This window comes from Pyrus communis, chromosome 2 (assembly GCF_963583255.1).
Source record: "Pyrus communis chromosome 2, drPyrComm1.1, whole genome shotgun sequence".
NCBI lineage: Eukaryota > Viridiplantae > Streptophyta > Magnoliopsida > Rosales > Rosaceae > Pyrus > Pyrus communis.
The window spans coordinates 29,563,113-29,579,076 of record NC_084804.1 but is presented as its reverse complement, the minus strand read 5'-3'; the positions used below and the strand labels follow the sequence as shown (position 1 = coordinate 29,579,076).

General features: G+C 36.6%; 2 protein-coding genes across 2 annotated transcripts; both read right to left on the bottom strand.

Moving 5' to 3' along the window:
* Window positions 1-367: 367 nt before the first annotated feature.
* Window positions 368-3,949, bottom strand: LOC137725359 (purple acid phosphatase-like). The gene is made up of 8 exons (XM_068464017.1): window positions 3,515-3,949; window positions 3,096-3,293; window positions 2,828-2,939; window positions 2,267-2,496; window positions 1,922-2,060; window positions 1,261-1,481; window positions 821-942; window positions 368-715 (listed from the first exon to the last, which is right to left on the bottom strand). The coding sequence occupies exons 1-8, from the start codon at window positions 3,707-3,709 to the stop codon at window positions 520-522; spliced, it is 1,413 nt and encodes a 470-aa protein (XP_068320118.1). The 5' UTR covers window positions 3,710-3,949; the 3' UTR covers window positions 368-519.
* Window positions 3,950-10,882: 6,933 nt separating this feature from the next.
* Window positions 10,883-11,764, bottom strand: LOC137725023 (uncharacterized). The gene is made up of 2 exons (XM_068463636.1): window positions 11,210-11,764; window positions 10,883-11,149 (listed from the first exon to the last, which is right to left on the bottom strand). The coding sequence occupies exons 1-2, from the start codon at window positions 11,762-11,764 to the stop codon at window positions 10,883-10,885; spliced, it is 822 nt and encodes a 273-aa protein (XP_068319737.1).
* Between the last annotated feature and the right edge of the window lie 4,200 nt (window positions 11,765-15,964).

The window sequence follows — 15,964 nt, the reverse complement described above, 5'->3', positions numbered from 1 at the left end:
AATTCTAAAAATGAGGTATGACATCGTCAATTTTAAAAGATAAGATATGTAAGTGTCCTGACATCAATAGTTGAGGTAATTTTTTGTAGTTTACCCAATATAATAATACATTTTTTTAAGGGAAAAAGCTTTACTAGTTGAGTTTGAAATATTTAGGTTCGTTTAACAATCATGTCATTTTTAGTTTTTAGTATTCATGTTTGAGATATGAGAAAACTATGAGGAAGAGGAATGAGTAAGGGGATGAATTAAACTAAGAGAACGATTGAAAACAGAATCTAAAATAGTTTTTGGTTTTTAGTTGTCAAATTACTTTCTTTTTGTCTTGCTGTTCTGATGGGTTTAGAACCTTCTCTTTCTACTAATGTAGCAAAATTTATATGCTGTTATTATTCAAAAGCCTATCAAAATGACACAGAATTATGAAATTCAAATTTCAACTTTAATCTTCTATTTGATAATACATTTGGGAATTTATTCAAAAGAACAATAAGAGAACGTTTATTTGCTTCTCTGTTATTATTCAGCACTTGTGGAATCATCTACAGGGTGATAGAATCTATTGAAAAACCACATCGAATCAGCTTTTACCGCATATCCATCTTGATTACGGTGCCAACTATAGTAGGCATGGGTTCGATTCTTGATGTCGAAAGTAGCATGACCAAAACTGGCCTCTCTATAAGCTGAATAATCGGGCTGTGGTTCTGTCATACTGCAACACAAAAAGAAAAAGTTCACAGATTAAGCATGCAGTGTTAACAAATAGAAAGACGATTGTCATGCAACACCAATATATCAAGCATACTGATATACTTACTTTGTCGCTAAGCCTTCAAGATTTCCTCCATCACCAATCGTAATGTACACTGGTGCATATTGATCTTTCACAGGTTTGCAAATGCCATTTACGATGTTGTATGCAACATTGGATACACGTTCCTGTGTTGTACAGAAATCACTTATCAAGTACTGACATATTGAATCATTACTGTGAACGGAGGTTAGTAGAAGGTTGTATTAGAGACAGAAATTTCTGCAGTATACTCGTCGTTAAATTGATTTCCTATATTTTATCGAAAGATTGAAATGTTTGATAAAGCTGATGTTTCATTGAATTTAAAACTTCGTTGTACAAGCTAAAAATAGAGAGTAGAGACAAATGTTTTAGGTATAATGTCCACCTCTATGCAGATATCACCACGTCAAGTAATTGAGAAACCAAACTCGTTAATACAGACATGTATATCAAGAACTTACAGATCGTTCATACGCATGGACATGACCAGCAAATACCACGTCGACTTTGTACGTCACAAACCATCGCTCATACATCACTCTCATGGTTTCTCCTTCCATGTAGTGATAGTTGTAGCTGTTATACCATGGAGAATGCATTAAAACAATCAACCATGGTGTTTCCCTCCTATTAACCTTCGGTAGTTCCTCCTCAAGCCATTTGTACTGAGGGGTGTATTTACCTTAAAATAAGAGAATGATGTGTTAAATGAAATTGTTCAAGAACTCAATTTAACAAACTTCGTACAGATGGCCTCACTCGCTCTCTGGAGATCAACCACTTAGTGTAACGGATGGTTTTGGAAGCATAATTCTATCGTTTGAAATACAGTGAGTCACTACAATTTATCACTAGGTTATATTTGCAAATTTGAGCAACCGTACTGATATTCAAAACGATTTACGTGGTGTCCTTTTTAGAGATGAATTAACTTTGATTTACGGGACATATAACATGGTGCAAAAGAGTCATATGAATTCATCTATTTATCTCATTACGACAATTATAAATACTATACAGCTCACTTTTCAAGCTTTCCATTTTTCTGCTACATATGTGCAGTGTCTTTTAAACATATTAAGGGAAAAACCTATGTGTGTGTGTGTGTATGCCCATTCTTACCATATGCCGAATAAGAAGACAAGACTATGATGTATGCTGAAGCTCTCTTGATCGAATACCAAAAGGGGGAAGTACTCCCAGATGCTTTATAGGGAACATGATACCGGTGACTGTAAGGCTTAAAAGGTTTGGTTTCACCCTGCAACAAAAGTGCCAATCATCTTTAGAAAATTACTTCACGCGATGACTTTTTGGGACTTGTATAATTTATAAACAACACGAGCAGCAAAGGATCAATACACTAAATAACAAACTTGTAACAACAGATGATCTTATCTAAGCGCGAGAAATGACAAATAATAAAATCAATTTCCAGAGAAACCTAATGAGTTATGAGAGGCTTACGATTTCTGGGGCAAAATCGATTTCATGGTTTCCTGCAGTCCATATCCAAGGTTGGTAAGCAACACTTCTCTCGACGAATCTTCCCCAAGTATCCCACCTGACATTGTCATGATTTGGGTAGTTATCTGCATAAGAGAGGTCCCCAACAAAAAATACTGCTTGTCCTTTCTGTGGGTTTAACTCGTAATGAGTAAGTGTCTTATTTGAATCATAGCTCTGTCCCAGATCCCCTGCAAATGATATTAGATATAAGCACATAGACCAGAGCCCAGCAATTTACATCGCGAAACACTGACAGTTGAGCCTCGTCATTATTCAGTTCCCGAGTTAAGGCACTCTCTTTCAATTTACGAAGTTGCACATAAACAGGAGTACAAGTTTTATAAGACAAAGAATTATAATTTGGTTGCCTATCTTTCGAGATGTATGGTGGCTCATTGCAACAACCCCTAGCTAGTTAATAGCATACAATTTTCTTTCAATCCCACTTCCAAAATCTGAACCAAACCTAAGTAGCTACGTCACTTTCTGATGCATCCTATTCTGATACGAAACACTCACCTATGAGTCCAAATGTGTAAGAGGCGTCGGGACCAACTTCAGGAGGAGTTATAAACCAGAACTGCCGCTCGGTATGGCCAATTCCAACCACATAGTAGTATTTGGTATTGAACTGCACAAGAATAGATTTCATCAGATCATAATACAAGTTGCAAGTTATAATTATCAATTCAATCGGCAAATTCCGAAACCCAATTATATCTTACATGGAGTCCACATCCTACAAGATTTGAAGTAAAAAGAAACCTCAGGGCATATCAAAACTTACCATTAAATTTCTGACAGTGGTGTGGTGAATGTAACCGGAAGTGTAATTGTAGAATTTATAGGTTGTAATTTTGCCCTCGGCCTTCTTTTTCTTGCTGTTTGCACTCCAGTACAGCACACTACTGGAACCGGGTTCATCCACAGTAACCCATGAAACGATCACTCCCTTTCCCAGTTGGTCTCCTTGTGTAATATGAACCTTAAGTCAAAAGGGCACACGTTTCATACAACTACTTAAAATTTAGTAAGTCCAAGTACATAAACAATGTATAAACTAATGAAAGACACAAATTAAACAAGCAAGGCATAAAGAAATAACTAAATTTAACAAAGCTCTTCCATGGCAGGTATTCTAAATTGAGCTACCATTGACTAAAAGCCTCATAATTCTAGAGAGAGAGAGAGAGAGAGAGAGATTACTTGTTGCGGTGCATTATAGCCAGGAGGGACTTTGAAGACATCACTGTCAAGAGGCATGTCCACAGTCTTCTCAACTTTCCTCACAAAACTACTTGTTTTGCCTCCATTGCACACCACTCCAAAGCTCAAGACCAAACCCAGCACTACAACAGTGGCCGCTGCTGCCCTTGAAGAAGCTAAATCCAGCACACCCATCTTGCTCAGATTAGCAGAGGACCCTCAAACCCCACAAACCCACATGTACCCTTTTGAGCATACGTCCGATATTTGATCTATATATATACAATTCAGTAGTTATATGCTAATATAGAAAAAATTATTATCATAAAATGAGGGGAATATCCATAGCTCTATGCGGATAATATAGATTGGAGGTCAACCGTTGAAAGCTTAAGGCAAGTAGGGTTTTGCCTGGATTTCACTTTTAGCAAATGCGTGTTGCTCTGGGAATTTAGGGAAAGCAATTTTTGGGGGAAGTAAAATGTTGACTTGTGAGAATCCGGAGAGAGAAAAGAGAGGAGGTAAAAAACAAAGACAAAATACCATGTGCTTGACTTCAGAGACGAGTTCTTTGTCATTGTCGAACAAGTACACAAAATAATCTGGACAAGTAGAGTCATGTGCACACTACCGTTTATACGATGGAAATAATAGAAGAGTAACACTATTTATATCATGTTTTTATATATCATATTTTTATATAAATTTAGGTAGTATCTAATGTGGATAGTTACATCATTTGAAAAAATTGCAAAATCAAAAGAAAAGAAGGAGAAAGACTTCTTGTATACCACAATTATCATTTAATTAACTAGTTTTTCTTAATTATTAGTTTATCAAATAATGAACTAAATTTAAAAATCTGATTAATTCAAATGATGTAGTTGTTCACATCAAATGTCACCCACTGGCGATTCCATATAGGGACCCGGGTTCAAATGATGTAGCTGTCCACATCAAATGTCATCCACTGGCGATTCCATATAGGGACCCGGGGGGTCCCGGGATCCTTTGGAAGCCCGAAGAAAAACTTGTGATCGACCTTCAGGACCTTCCAACAATTTGGGCAAGTGCAGTGGAGAGGCTTGTTGCCTCCATGGATATGCAGGCAACAATGCTTATAACAAAGAAGAATAATAGGTTTTAAATTTTTGTTTTAAAAGACCTAGCCAAATCGACACCGTTTTTTAGCCAGGTTGTTATAAAAAATTTAAAAACTAAAATATCTTTGTTTTCTCTATAGAGCCTGAGAACCCTGGTCTTTTCTAGTATCTCCAAATTATATTTAAGAACTCCCAACTCCAGTCGTCGCGGCCTTCCAACTTTAAACCCAAGTTACCCTATTCCCCACCACCATTTGCCCTTCCACCGCCTTTAGCTGCCTAATTTTATTTATTCCAAATTCATATAAGTTTTTAAATCCTAGACTCTAGTCGTAACTCCCAATTAATAATATATATGTTACATTAACAAATTTTATCTTTGTAGAGTCACTAATTGTGTTATGTTGCTGAGGAGAATTTGTTGGTTTTATTACCTTTGAGATTAATCTTGATTTATTCAATGAACCAAATTCAGTAGAAAATAGTGATACGGAACCAATTTAGTCTAATATTTTTTTTTCTTTTTTTGAGCTTTTATGTTCGGACCCCCCGAACTTGAAATCCTAGATCAGCCATTGATGCCACCTAAGATAATATGAAAATGTAGTACAAAAATATGTTATGAATAGGAGTGTGATATCCACACACCCTTTTTTACTTCTCCCACACTCTTTTGGTTTTTAGCTGTCAGATCGGATGAATTGAAGAAGATCAACGGACATAAAGTAACAAGGATGTGTGAGAAGTAAAAAGGGGTGTGTGGATAGCACACCCCTATAAATAACATTAGTCATAGTAGAAAATAGTTGTTGGATGTTGACTAAAGGGCCCAGGAATTAAACGGGTAAATCTGAACACTAGAAGGTCATCCAAACTATACGTTATTACATCTCATACCAAAGTTGAAAACTAAACTTTGCACTTGTGTCATGAGCATAGTGATAAGAAATAAAAGGCTCAACATATACGGCTCAAATTGGCAATCTAATGATATCATTTTTCTTTAGGAAACATGCTTATTTGGGCCATGGTGATAAACCTAATGCCTCTATCATTTTCAAGTTCATGCAATCAATGACAAACATTTCGAAAGATCGTTACACAAGTTCTAGAGATGTAAGTCACATAAGTTCATTACACATGAAAGAATAGGAGTGTATGAAAAATGCACACACTTTCAATAGGCTCAAAACTCACATAGGTTGTATATGGTCACTATGTTCACATATGAAGCTTTAAATCATGCTTTAGTTTCACATCAACAAGGCTATGTGCTTTTGGTTTTTTAAAGATGATTAAACATGTACAAAACTAATAAGGGAATAAGGAATTTCACACAATACATGCTTACTATGTTCTTGATCACCGTGGTTCAAATTCAATCCAATTATATCATTGGGTCGGGAAACTAACAAAAATCTAATTCAAAACAATAAAGAAAATAAGACTATTTTTTTTTTTTTTTTCATTTTCAGAATTTTCTCTCTCTTTTGTTTTTGGGTTTTTATTTTTTATTTTTTTAGCGTCAACAAAACTAATTAAGAAAACAAAAAACAACAACAAGGAAACAAATGAAATCAATTCTTAGTCAAAGGGACGAAAATTTTCAATTTAGTCATTTTTTCAATCCTTACCCCCAAACTTCAACTGGACATTATCCTCAATGTCAGAAAACACAATAACGCATAAAATAATAAATAAAAAAATTGTAAGAAACAAAATAAAGCATTTGGACTGAAAACTTCCCCAATTTGTAGTAAAAACAAACGATGACCCCCAAACTTCAATTCTGCAATCAACTCCAAGGGTGGACATAACCAAATGTTCCTACAAAGAAAATAAATAATTCAATTTAGCATGCAAGAAAACTCAGAAAAAACAAACGAAAAATTGAAAATGACATAAAAAGACAATGAATAGAAATATTGGATTGCCTCCCAATAAGCGCTTGCTTTTACATTCGCAGCCGGACGGTACCAAGAGTGATCATTCAAGGGAAGCTGGTTCTTGGAGGGGTACAACGTCCACATCATGCTCCGCAAAAGACTCGTAATATGGTTTGAGTCTATGTCCATTCACTTTGAACACGTTTCTAGTCTTTGCACTTTGGATTTCCATTGCACCATGAGGAAAAATATTAGTTATAACAAACGAACCGACCCATCGAGAACGAAGCTTACCTGGAAATAACCGAAGGCGAGAATTAAATAGAAGAACGTTTTGTCCAATGGCAAAGCTCTTCCTTGATATCATCTTGTCATGAAATGCCTTTGATTTCTCCTTGTATATTCGACTAGACTCGTATGCATCATTCCAGATTTCATCTAACTCATTCAATTGAAGCTTCCTCTGCTGTCCGGCAACACTCATGTCCATGTTGTAGGCTTTGATCGCCCAATAAGCTTTGTGTTCTAATTCTACTGGAAGACGACATAGTTTCCTATAAACTAATCGAAATGGGGACATTCCAATAGAAGTCTTATAAGTAGTCCTATAAGCCCACAATGCATCGTTCAAGCGCATGCTCCAATCCTTCCTACTAGGACTCACAGTTTTCTCCAAAATTTGCTTCACTTCACGGTTTGATACTTCTGCTTGACCACTAGCTTGCGGATAATAAGGTGTAGACACCTTATGTGTGACATTGTACTTCCTAAGCAACGCTTCAAATGTTCTATTGCAAAAGTGACTCCCTCCATCGCTAATGATTGCTCTAGGTGTCCCAAATCTTGCAAAGATGTTAGTCTTAATAAAATCTGAAACAACTTTTGAATCATTAGTTTTCGTGGCTTTCGCTTCCACCCATTTAGAAACATAATCCACATCCAATAAAATGTAAAGAAAACCATTTGAAGATGGAAAAGGTCCCATGAAATCAATTCCCCACACATCAAAGATCTCAACAATCAAAATAGGGGTTGGTGGCATTTGATGTCTTGGGCCCAAGTTACCTGTTCGTTGACAACGATCACATGTTGCACAAAACTCATACGCGTCCTTAAACAAACTAGACCAATAAAAACCACACTTTAACACCTTAAGGGTTGTCCTATTTGCTCCAAATGGCCGCCACATGCATAAGAATTACAAAAAGTTAGAATAGATTTAAACTCAGATTCGGGGACACACCTTCTAATCAATTGATCAGGGCAATATTTCCACAAATAAAGATCATCCCACTCGTAGTATTTGGAGGTTTTGACAAGCTTATCTTTCTTACCACGTGTAAAATCATCCGGAATCTTTTTGGTGAACTTGTAATTGATAATATCTGCATACCAAGGGTCAGTAACCTTTAATGAAAACAATTGCTCATCTGGAAAACTCTCACGTAAAGGGATGAGATCTTCCTCTGTGTTTGAGTGCACAAGTCTGCTAAGATGATCTGCTACAACATTCTCATTCCCTTTCTTATCCTTGATCTCCAAGTCAAACTCTTGAAGCATAAGTATCCATCGAATGAGTCGCGATTTTGCATCTTTTTTTTTTTGAGTAAATACTTCAAAGCTGCATGGTCAGAAAACACAATAACTTTAGTTCTAATCAGATAAGATCTAAATTTTTCTAAAGCAAATACAACAGCTAGAAGCGCATTCTCTGTTGTTGAATAATTCAACTGTGCATCACTGAGTGTTCGTGATGCATAATAGATGACATGTGGCACTTTGTTGACACGTTGTCCTAGAACTGCACTAATGACATAGTCTGAAGCATCGCACATTAACTCAAAAGGTAAACTCTAATTTGGTGGCATGATCACATGAGTCTTGGATAACAACTCCTTAAGTTTGTTGAATGCTACCACACACTCTTCATTCATATCAAATGTTATATCCTTTTGAAGCAAACGGCACAAGGGTCTAGAAATAATTGAGAAGTCCTTCATAAACCTACAGTAGAAACCTGCATGTCCAAGAAAAGAATGAACCTCCCTGACAGTAGTAGAGAGGGGTAAAGAACTAACAAGTTCTACTTTAGATTTATCAACTTCAATTCCATTTTCAGATATCATATGCCCTAGAACTAATCCATGCGAAACCATGAAATAACATTTTTCCCAATTTAAGACTAGATTAGTTTCTTGACAACATTTTAAAACTAGGGACAAATTATGTGGACATGTATTAAAAGAATCACCATAAACTGAAAAATCATCCATGAACACTTCAATTATTTTCTCAATCATATCAGAAAATATACTTCCATACACCTTTGAAATGTGGCGGGGGCGTTGCAAAGTCCAGACGGCATCCTCTGGTATGCAAATGTGCCAAATGGACATGTGAAAGTTGTCTTTTCTTGATCTTCCGGAGTAATTGCAATCTGATTATATCCAGAATATCCATCAAGAAAGCAATAATGAGAATGACCAGCTAACCTTTCTAACATTTGATCAATGAATGGAACTGGAAAGTGATCCTCGTGTGGTGCTGTCTATCTTTCGATAGTCTGTACAAACTCTCCAACTATTTTGCACACGTGTAGGTACTAGCTCACTAGCTTCATTCTTAACAACTGTGACTCCGAATCGCTTCGGAACTACTTGAATAGGGCTCACCCACTTGCTATCCGAGATAGGATATATGATACCAACATCAAGAAGCTTGATAACCTCCATCATGAGTGGGTTCAAATGGCGTTGAGCTTCCTTTGTAGGTTTTGCACCTTGCTCCAGCAGAATCTTATGCATACATGTAGTTGGATTTATACCTTTGCTATCTACAATGCTCCAAGCTATGGTAGTTTTATGATCTTTCAATACCCGGATCAGTTTCTCCCCCTCTTCTGCTGTGAGTTGTGATGATATAATGACCGGTAATGTTTCATTCTCTCCCAAAAATGCATACTTCAAATGTTCAGGAATCGGTTTGAGCTCCAATTTGGGTGCCTGAATCACAGAAGGAAGAATTTTTTCATTAGAAGTAGGAAGAGAAATAAAATAGGAAGAAGACTTACCACGAATTGGTGAAAGAGACTCAAATGCTACCACTGTCTGGATCAATTCTTCTTCAATGTGTTCGGAATAATTAAGTTTTTCATGTGTAATTCTATGCACTAACACCTTCTCTAAGTTGTCTTGTCTCACACCTTCATTAAAACAATCCTGCACAAAATAGTCAAACGCATCAATAGACAAACAAGATTCAAAATCACTAGGGTACCTCATAACATTGAAGATTTTAAACTTGATGCTTTCTCCATCAATTTCCATGGTTAAAGTACCATCGTAGACATTAATCTTCGTACGCACCATTTTAAGGAATGTTTTTCCCAATATAAGAGGAAGTGCAGTAGGCATAGGGTCATGTTCTATCTCAAGAACAAAAAAGTCAGTGGGAAAAATAAGCTCATTCACTTGCACAAGTACATCCTCTAATAGGCCTTTGGGATATCTATTTGACCGATCTGCCAACTGGATTATGACCTTTGTTTCCTTCAAGTCTCCAAGGTTTAGTGATTCATACACTGAATATGGCATCAGATTGATGGATGCCCCCAAATCACACAATGCTCTCCCAAACTCTTTCCCTCCAATTACACATGGAATGGTAAAGCTACCGTCATCCTTCAACTTCGATGGTAGCTTTTTCTGCAAAACAGCTGATACTTCCTCACTTAATGCCACAGTTTCTTGATCATTGAATCTCCTTTTGTTTGTACAAAGCTCTTTAAGGAACTTTGCATACTTGGGCACTTGTTTTATGGCATCTAAAAGAGGTAAGTGCACTTGGACTTTTCGGAAAGTATCCAAGATTTCCTTATCAGTTTACTCTTTCTTAGACTTCATAAACCTACGAGGAAAAGGAATAGGGACACATGAGTTAAATGAATTTTGAACTTCTTTACTTACCTTATCAGAATCTTTTTTGTTCAATTCTGTATCTTTATGAGACTTTTCAGTTTCTGTTGAAGCCTCATCTTGCTTAATATTTTTGGTTTGTTGCTCCCCTTGCTCATTTATATCTTTTCTAGTCCTCTTTTGCATCATTGGCTGCTCAAAAACTTCTTTTCCACTCCTTAAAGTCACAACATTCATCTGCTCCGCATTTGGATTCACCATGGTTTGGCTAGGCAACCTTCTTGGTTGGTGTTGTTGCCCCATCAAACTTGCTAATTGACTCATTTGGCGCTCAAGGTTTTCAATTGCTTCGTCTGTTTTTTGTTGATGAGATTGAGTAGAGTTAGCTAAAGAAGCAATTAAATTCTCAAGAGACTTACTTGGAGCTTGTTATTATTGAGGCTAAAATGGTGCATGCGGTCTTGCTTAAAAGAAGCCAGGTAGACGGTTATAGTTATTGGGAACAGATTGTTGTCTGTTGTCTTGATTGTTCCACTTTAAGTGTGGGTGATCACGCCACCCCGGGTTATAGTTGTTGGAGTATGGATCATACTTTTGTCTTTGTTGCCCCTGAAACCCTCCTAATGCATTAGCTTGCTCAAGACCACCTTGATCCATTAACGAAGGGCACATGTCTGTGGCATGTCCCATTATTGAACATACACCACACACTTGTTTTGGAGCCACCATAACCTGTTGCACAAAATTTGTCAAGTTAGCTAATTGTAATTCAATACTAGAGTTAGCACTTACCTCATTAACTTTCTTAAGAGGTAGCTCATCTTTTCCTCCAAATTGTCGTGTGTTGCCAGCAATGTTCTTTACTAATGCCTTAGCATTTGTTGGTGTCTTGTCCATGAATGCTCCTCTACTTGCTGCATCAAGCGTTACACGATCAGTACCACACAATCCTTCATAAAAATACTGTATTAAAAGATGCTCTGAAATTTGATGATTAGGACAAGATGCAACCAAATGTGTGAATCGCTCATAGTAATCTCCATAGGGCTCTCCATGTTGTCGGATTGCACATATGCCTTTCCTTATGCTTGCAGCTTTTGTGGCCGAAAAATATTGCTCCAAGAATGCTTGCTTCACCTGGTTCCATGTGTTCATTGATCCCAAAGGTAAATTGTAAAGCCACTCTTTTGCCTTAGCTTCTAATGTAAATGCGAATGCCCTCAACTTGACTTGCTCCTCATCCACATTGGCTGGTCTCATTCCCAAGCATACCACATGAAACTCCATGAAATGCTTGTTGGCATCCTCTATTGAGAAGCCATGGAACTTAGGCAAGTAGTGAATCATGCTGGACTTAAGCTCAAATCCTCATTCTGCATTTGGATATGTGATGCACAATGGTTGTTGATCTGTATTAGGCATTGCCAACTCCCTCAAAGTATGGTTATCAGCCATGCCTTCTTGTGGTTCTTCCTCCTCTTCCAAACTCAAATGTGGTGGAGAAGATGGTGGTAAAGAGACCGATGCACGCTTCTGCTTGATTGTTCCTCGAAGCTTTCGAAGTGTTCGTTCAACCTCAAGATCGTAGGAAGCTAGATCAACCCTCTTGGACCTTCGAGTATGCATATACTACGAAGAGAACTTGAAATAAAAACAAAAACTAAAACACTAATTAGACAAGAAAAGAAAACAATAGAAAAATAAGTAATTAGAAATAACAATCCCCGACAACGACGCCAAAACTTTGATAGGATTAAAAGCACACCACAAAGTAGCACACAAATGTCTTATTGATTTTCCTTATTAACACTAATATTTGTCAATTGTAGCATATGAAAATAAGAGTCTTTCCCGCAAAAGATTGTTTTATCTAACTACTTAAAATGTCACAAAACTGGGCTGTTGTCCCTACTGAGCAGCCACCGAAAAATAATTATTAGACCGACTTACACTTATCTAAAGTCTGCAAAATTTTATATGCAGATACTAGTACACTCACACAAATTTTTGGGATTTTTGGAGTTGATTTGCTATTTAAATTAAATCGAACAAAAACAGGACAAAAACTGATTTTAAGTAGTTCGCAAATTAAAAAAAAACGAGTTAGGGGAATTGCTATCCACCACCAAATAATCATGCAAACATGTTATGTTTCATTCAAATTCCTTTCATTTTTGGATGAAGATGCTCAAGTTGGCTTAATGTTAGAACTCAACCTATTACTCTTTCTTATGTAGTATGTTAAGAGAATGTCGTTTTCAACTTAACTTAGTCCCTATCATGCAATCTAGAATGGTGTGTTCATAGATTTAACAAGTAGAAATCATTAAGAATGAAAATAGTTTGAGTCATCACAAGGCATCGTAAGTACTAGCGTTGTCTACTTATCCTAGAAATTGATTCACATGTTAATCGTAATAAACAAGTACTACTCTAGAACATATGTAGGTCCTCATTCGACAAGGGCAGGCACACACATATTCATAGCATTAGAATCCTAGATATGCTTACTAAGTATGCATCTGTAGAAAACACATAAAGAATTCATCAGTGAGACAAGTAGTGAACCAATTTTCATCCATTCATAAAAGTAATTCAAACGAAATGTCATAACAAACTTGCAATCATATTCGGGGCTTCAAAACAGCCCCTAACTACTAAAGATTAGTTACACATAATTCTCAAATTAAACCAAAAGAAAGACATGAGTTTGAGAAGATAAAACTGAAAGAAGAGAATGCCAAGATTTCCTCCTTCTTTTCCTTCCTTCCCCAACACAGCAGCCTTGCCTTTTTTCCTTGCTTTCCTTCCTTTTTTTCTATCTTTTTTTCCACCTTTTTTCCACTCTTTGCCGCTGCAACCTGCAACCCTTTTCTTCTTTTCTGCTGCCACAGTTTGTTCTCCATAACTCACCCCACTAACAGCCATTTAGTGATGACAATAAGTGAGAGGAAATGCTAAAACAATTGTAACTCTTTGGGCAGCCTTTATGCCCATTACTCCCGCTTAATTTTCCATTTCCTCTGATATTTGAATAGATGTCAGCTGGCTTGTTCTTGCTGCATCAGTTTTGGCTGCTAGTTTTATTGGATTTATTGCTTTCAATGCTTTCTTGTCAGTTACAAACTGTTCAGCCTCTTGGGAACCTTTTAGTGTTAAAATGGCCATAACTCCTTCTAAAAAAAATGATATTAACAATCCGTGAAATGATCCAGAAAATAGACATCCGTAGCTTTCCAAGCATATAAGGCTCATTCTCTAATTCATTTTGAGCTGTCTGCAACTTGCTTCCAAAGTCAGCTGACCTGCACATGCAGTTTTGACGAATTCGTTACTTAAAATTCCACTTGTGCTAATTTTCTTTTCTTTACTCGACAAATCCTACAAAACACAAAAACAAAGTAAATAGCTCAAAAATATAAGAAACTAACTAAGAAAAGACAAGTGAATTTGATGTAAAATTTATATAAATATGAGCTTATCACATAGAACAATCATTCAAAGAAAAAACGTCACTAATACACATTGGATGCAATGTTATAGGGTTATTATCCAAAATGGTCCTTGAGATTTGCATGATCAATAGAAATAGTCCCTGAGATTGTCCACCATCCATGATTTTGGTCCTTCCGTTAAAAACGATTTTGAGCAATTTTCAAAGCTTTGTAACTCAATCGTTTCTTAACCAAATTTGACTCATAATATATCAAAATGAAGATAGGAAAGTGTAGAATAAGATTATACCTATTTGAAAGTCCAGTGCTTGCTGGAGATGGCCAGATAATAGCCTGAAAGGTGACTGGTCCGCGGGAAAACCGTAAAACTCGCCGAAAACTGGGTAAATTTTAAACGTTCATAACTTCTTCAGTACTCAACCAAATCGAGTGATTCAAAAACAAAAATAATACTTCTTAACGAGATGAAGAAAATGGTACCTTTTTCGAAGGCTAACTCGCCTTGGTTTGGTAGGATAACGGCTCGAAAGTGGCTAACCATTTTTGAGTTAGCCACTTTCGAGCCGGTTTTCAGTAAAACCACGGCGAGTTAGCAGTAAATAAAGATACCATTCTTTTTCTCTCATTGAGAAGTATGATTTTTATTTTTGAATCACTCAATTTCGTTGAGTATTGAAGAAGTTATGAACATTTAAAATTTACCTAGTTTCCGGCGAGTTTTCCAGTTTTCCCGCGGACCAATCACCTTTCAGGCTACTTTCCGGCCATCTCCAGCAATCGTTAGACTTCCAAATAGGTATAATCTTGTTCTACACTTTCTTATCTTCATTTTGATATATTATGGGTTAAATTTGGTTAAGAATCGATTGAGTTACGAAGCTTTGAAATTGCCCAAAGAGTTTTTAACGGAATGACCAAAATCATGGATGGTGGACAATCTCAGGGACCATTTCTATTGATTTTCAATCTCAAGGACTATTTCTATTGATCATGCAAATCTTAGGGACCATTTTGGATAATAACCCAACGTAATAAGAAAAATGTTCTCTCTCCTCAATTTTTTCTCTCTCATTCCCTCCCTTTCTTGTTTGAACACTCAAGAATTCATCTTGTAAACAGAGAAAGAAGCAAAAAAAAATGTGAGAGGAGGGGAGGGAAAAAGGGAGGGGAAAGAATTCCCATCCATGTAATAAATAGGCAGAAAGGAGAGAAACTTTTGCTGAGAATTTTAGTGAGTGCAAAAACATGGATTTCTCAATACAAATTGTTTACTGAGATGGTAGAGAAAATGGGAGTCTTCACATTTGCAAAGGTCCCTTTATATAGGGATGCCTTACACCTGTAGGGAGTAAATGGTATGCGTTACAATTGTCATCCAATTTACTATTTCATCTTCCTAAAACTATCCTAGCTAAAGTCTTTAATTGATGCTGCCAAAGTCAATTGTGGTTGTATGCTTCTTTGCTTCTTCATGCATTTCTATATGTGGCATTCACATCAAATTTCACCACTCCTCCATAGATGCCCACATATCAATATTGGTTGTCTCTTCAAAACCTTGTTACAAAAAAACCCAGTGAGAAAATCGAAGCAAAGAAAAAAGGGTACAACTTTGCTTGGATCATTGATATAGTATTGAGTGCACTTTTGTTGTCTCATTAAAATCTTGCTAATAAAAATCCAATGGGAAAAATCCTAGTCGATGGAAAAAACAAAAACACGCATGTGTCATGGATGCTCATTTTGATGAGTATCTCCCACTGATTTCTACAATATTAAATTTGATTGATTGCTAAGTTGGCATAATCTGATTCAGTGCACCAGCTTCTGGAATGCACCAGGGCCATGAGATTGCAGTATTCTCATAAGTGAACAAAACTAGTTTGTGAGCCGGGTTTATGCGGATTAGAGAGAAAACCAAGATCTGCAATCCAACAAAAGTCTGGTTATGTATGAATTTTTCGAAGTGGAGTAGGCCTATGTCCTACGAAGATTTCGTAAAACATCTTGGATTTCGTTCCAATGTTGAATTGTTAGAGCATAGCTATATCTTGCTAATAAGTTGACTGAAAAAACCATATCTGGTCTAATA

Excerpts from the sequence above, each read along its gene's own strand:
- LOC137725359 (XM_068464017.1), bottom strand. The coding sequence starts at position 3,709 with ATGGGTGTGCTGGATTTAGCTTCTTCAAGGGCAGCAGCGGCCACTGTT. Across the intron at positions 2,940-3,095 it reads CCACTGTCAGAAATTTAATG|TTCAATACCAAATACTACTA; the intron begins GTAAGTTTTGAT and ends ATTCTTGTGCAG. Across the intron at positions 716-820 it reads CTTGAAGGCTTAGCGACAAA|TATGACAGAACCACAGCCCG; the intron begins GTAAGTATATCA and ends TTTGTGTTGCAG.
- LOC137725023 (XM_068463636.1), bottom strand. The coding sequence starts at position 11,764 with ATGATTCACTACTTGCCTAAGTTCCATGGCTTCTCAATAGAGGATGCC. Across the intron at positions 11,150-11,209 it reads CTCTTAAGAAAGTTAATGAG|GTTATGGTGGCTCCAAAACA; the intron begins GTAAGTGCTAAC and ends TTTGTGCAACAG.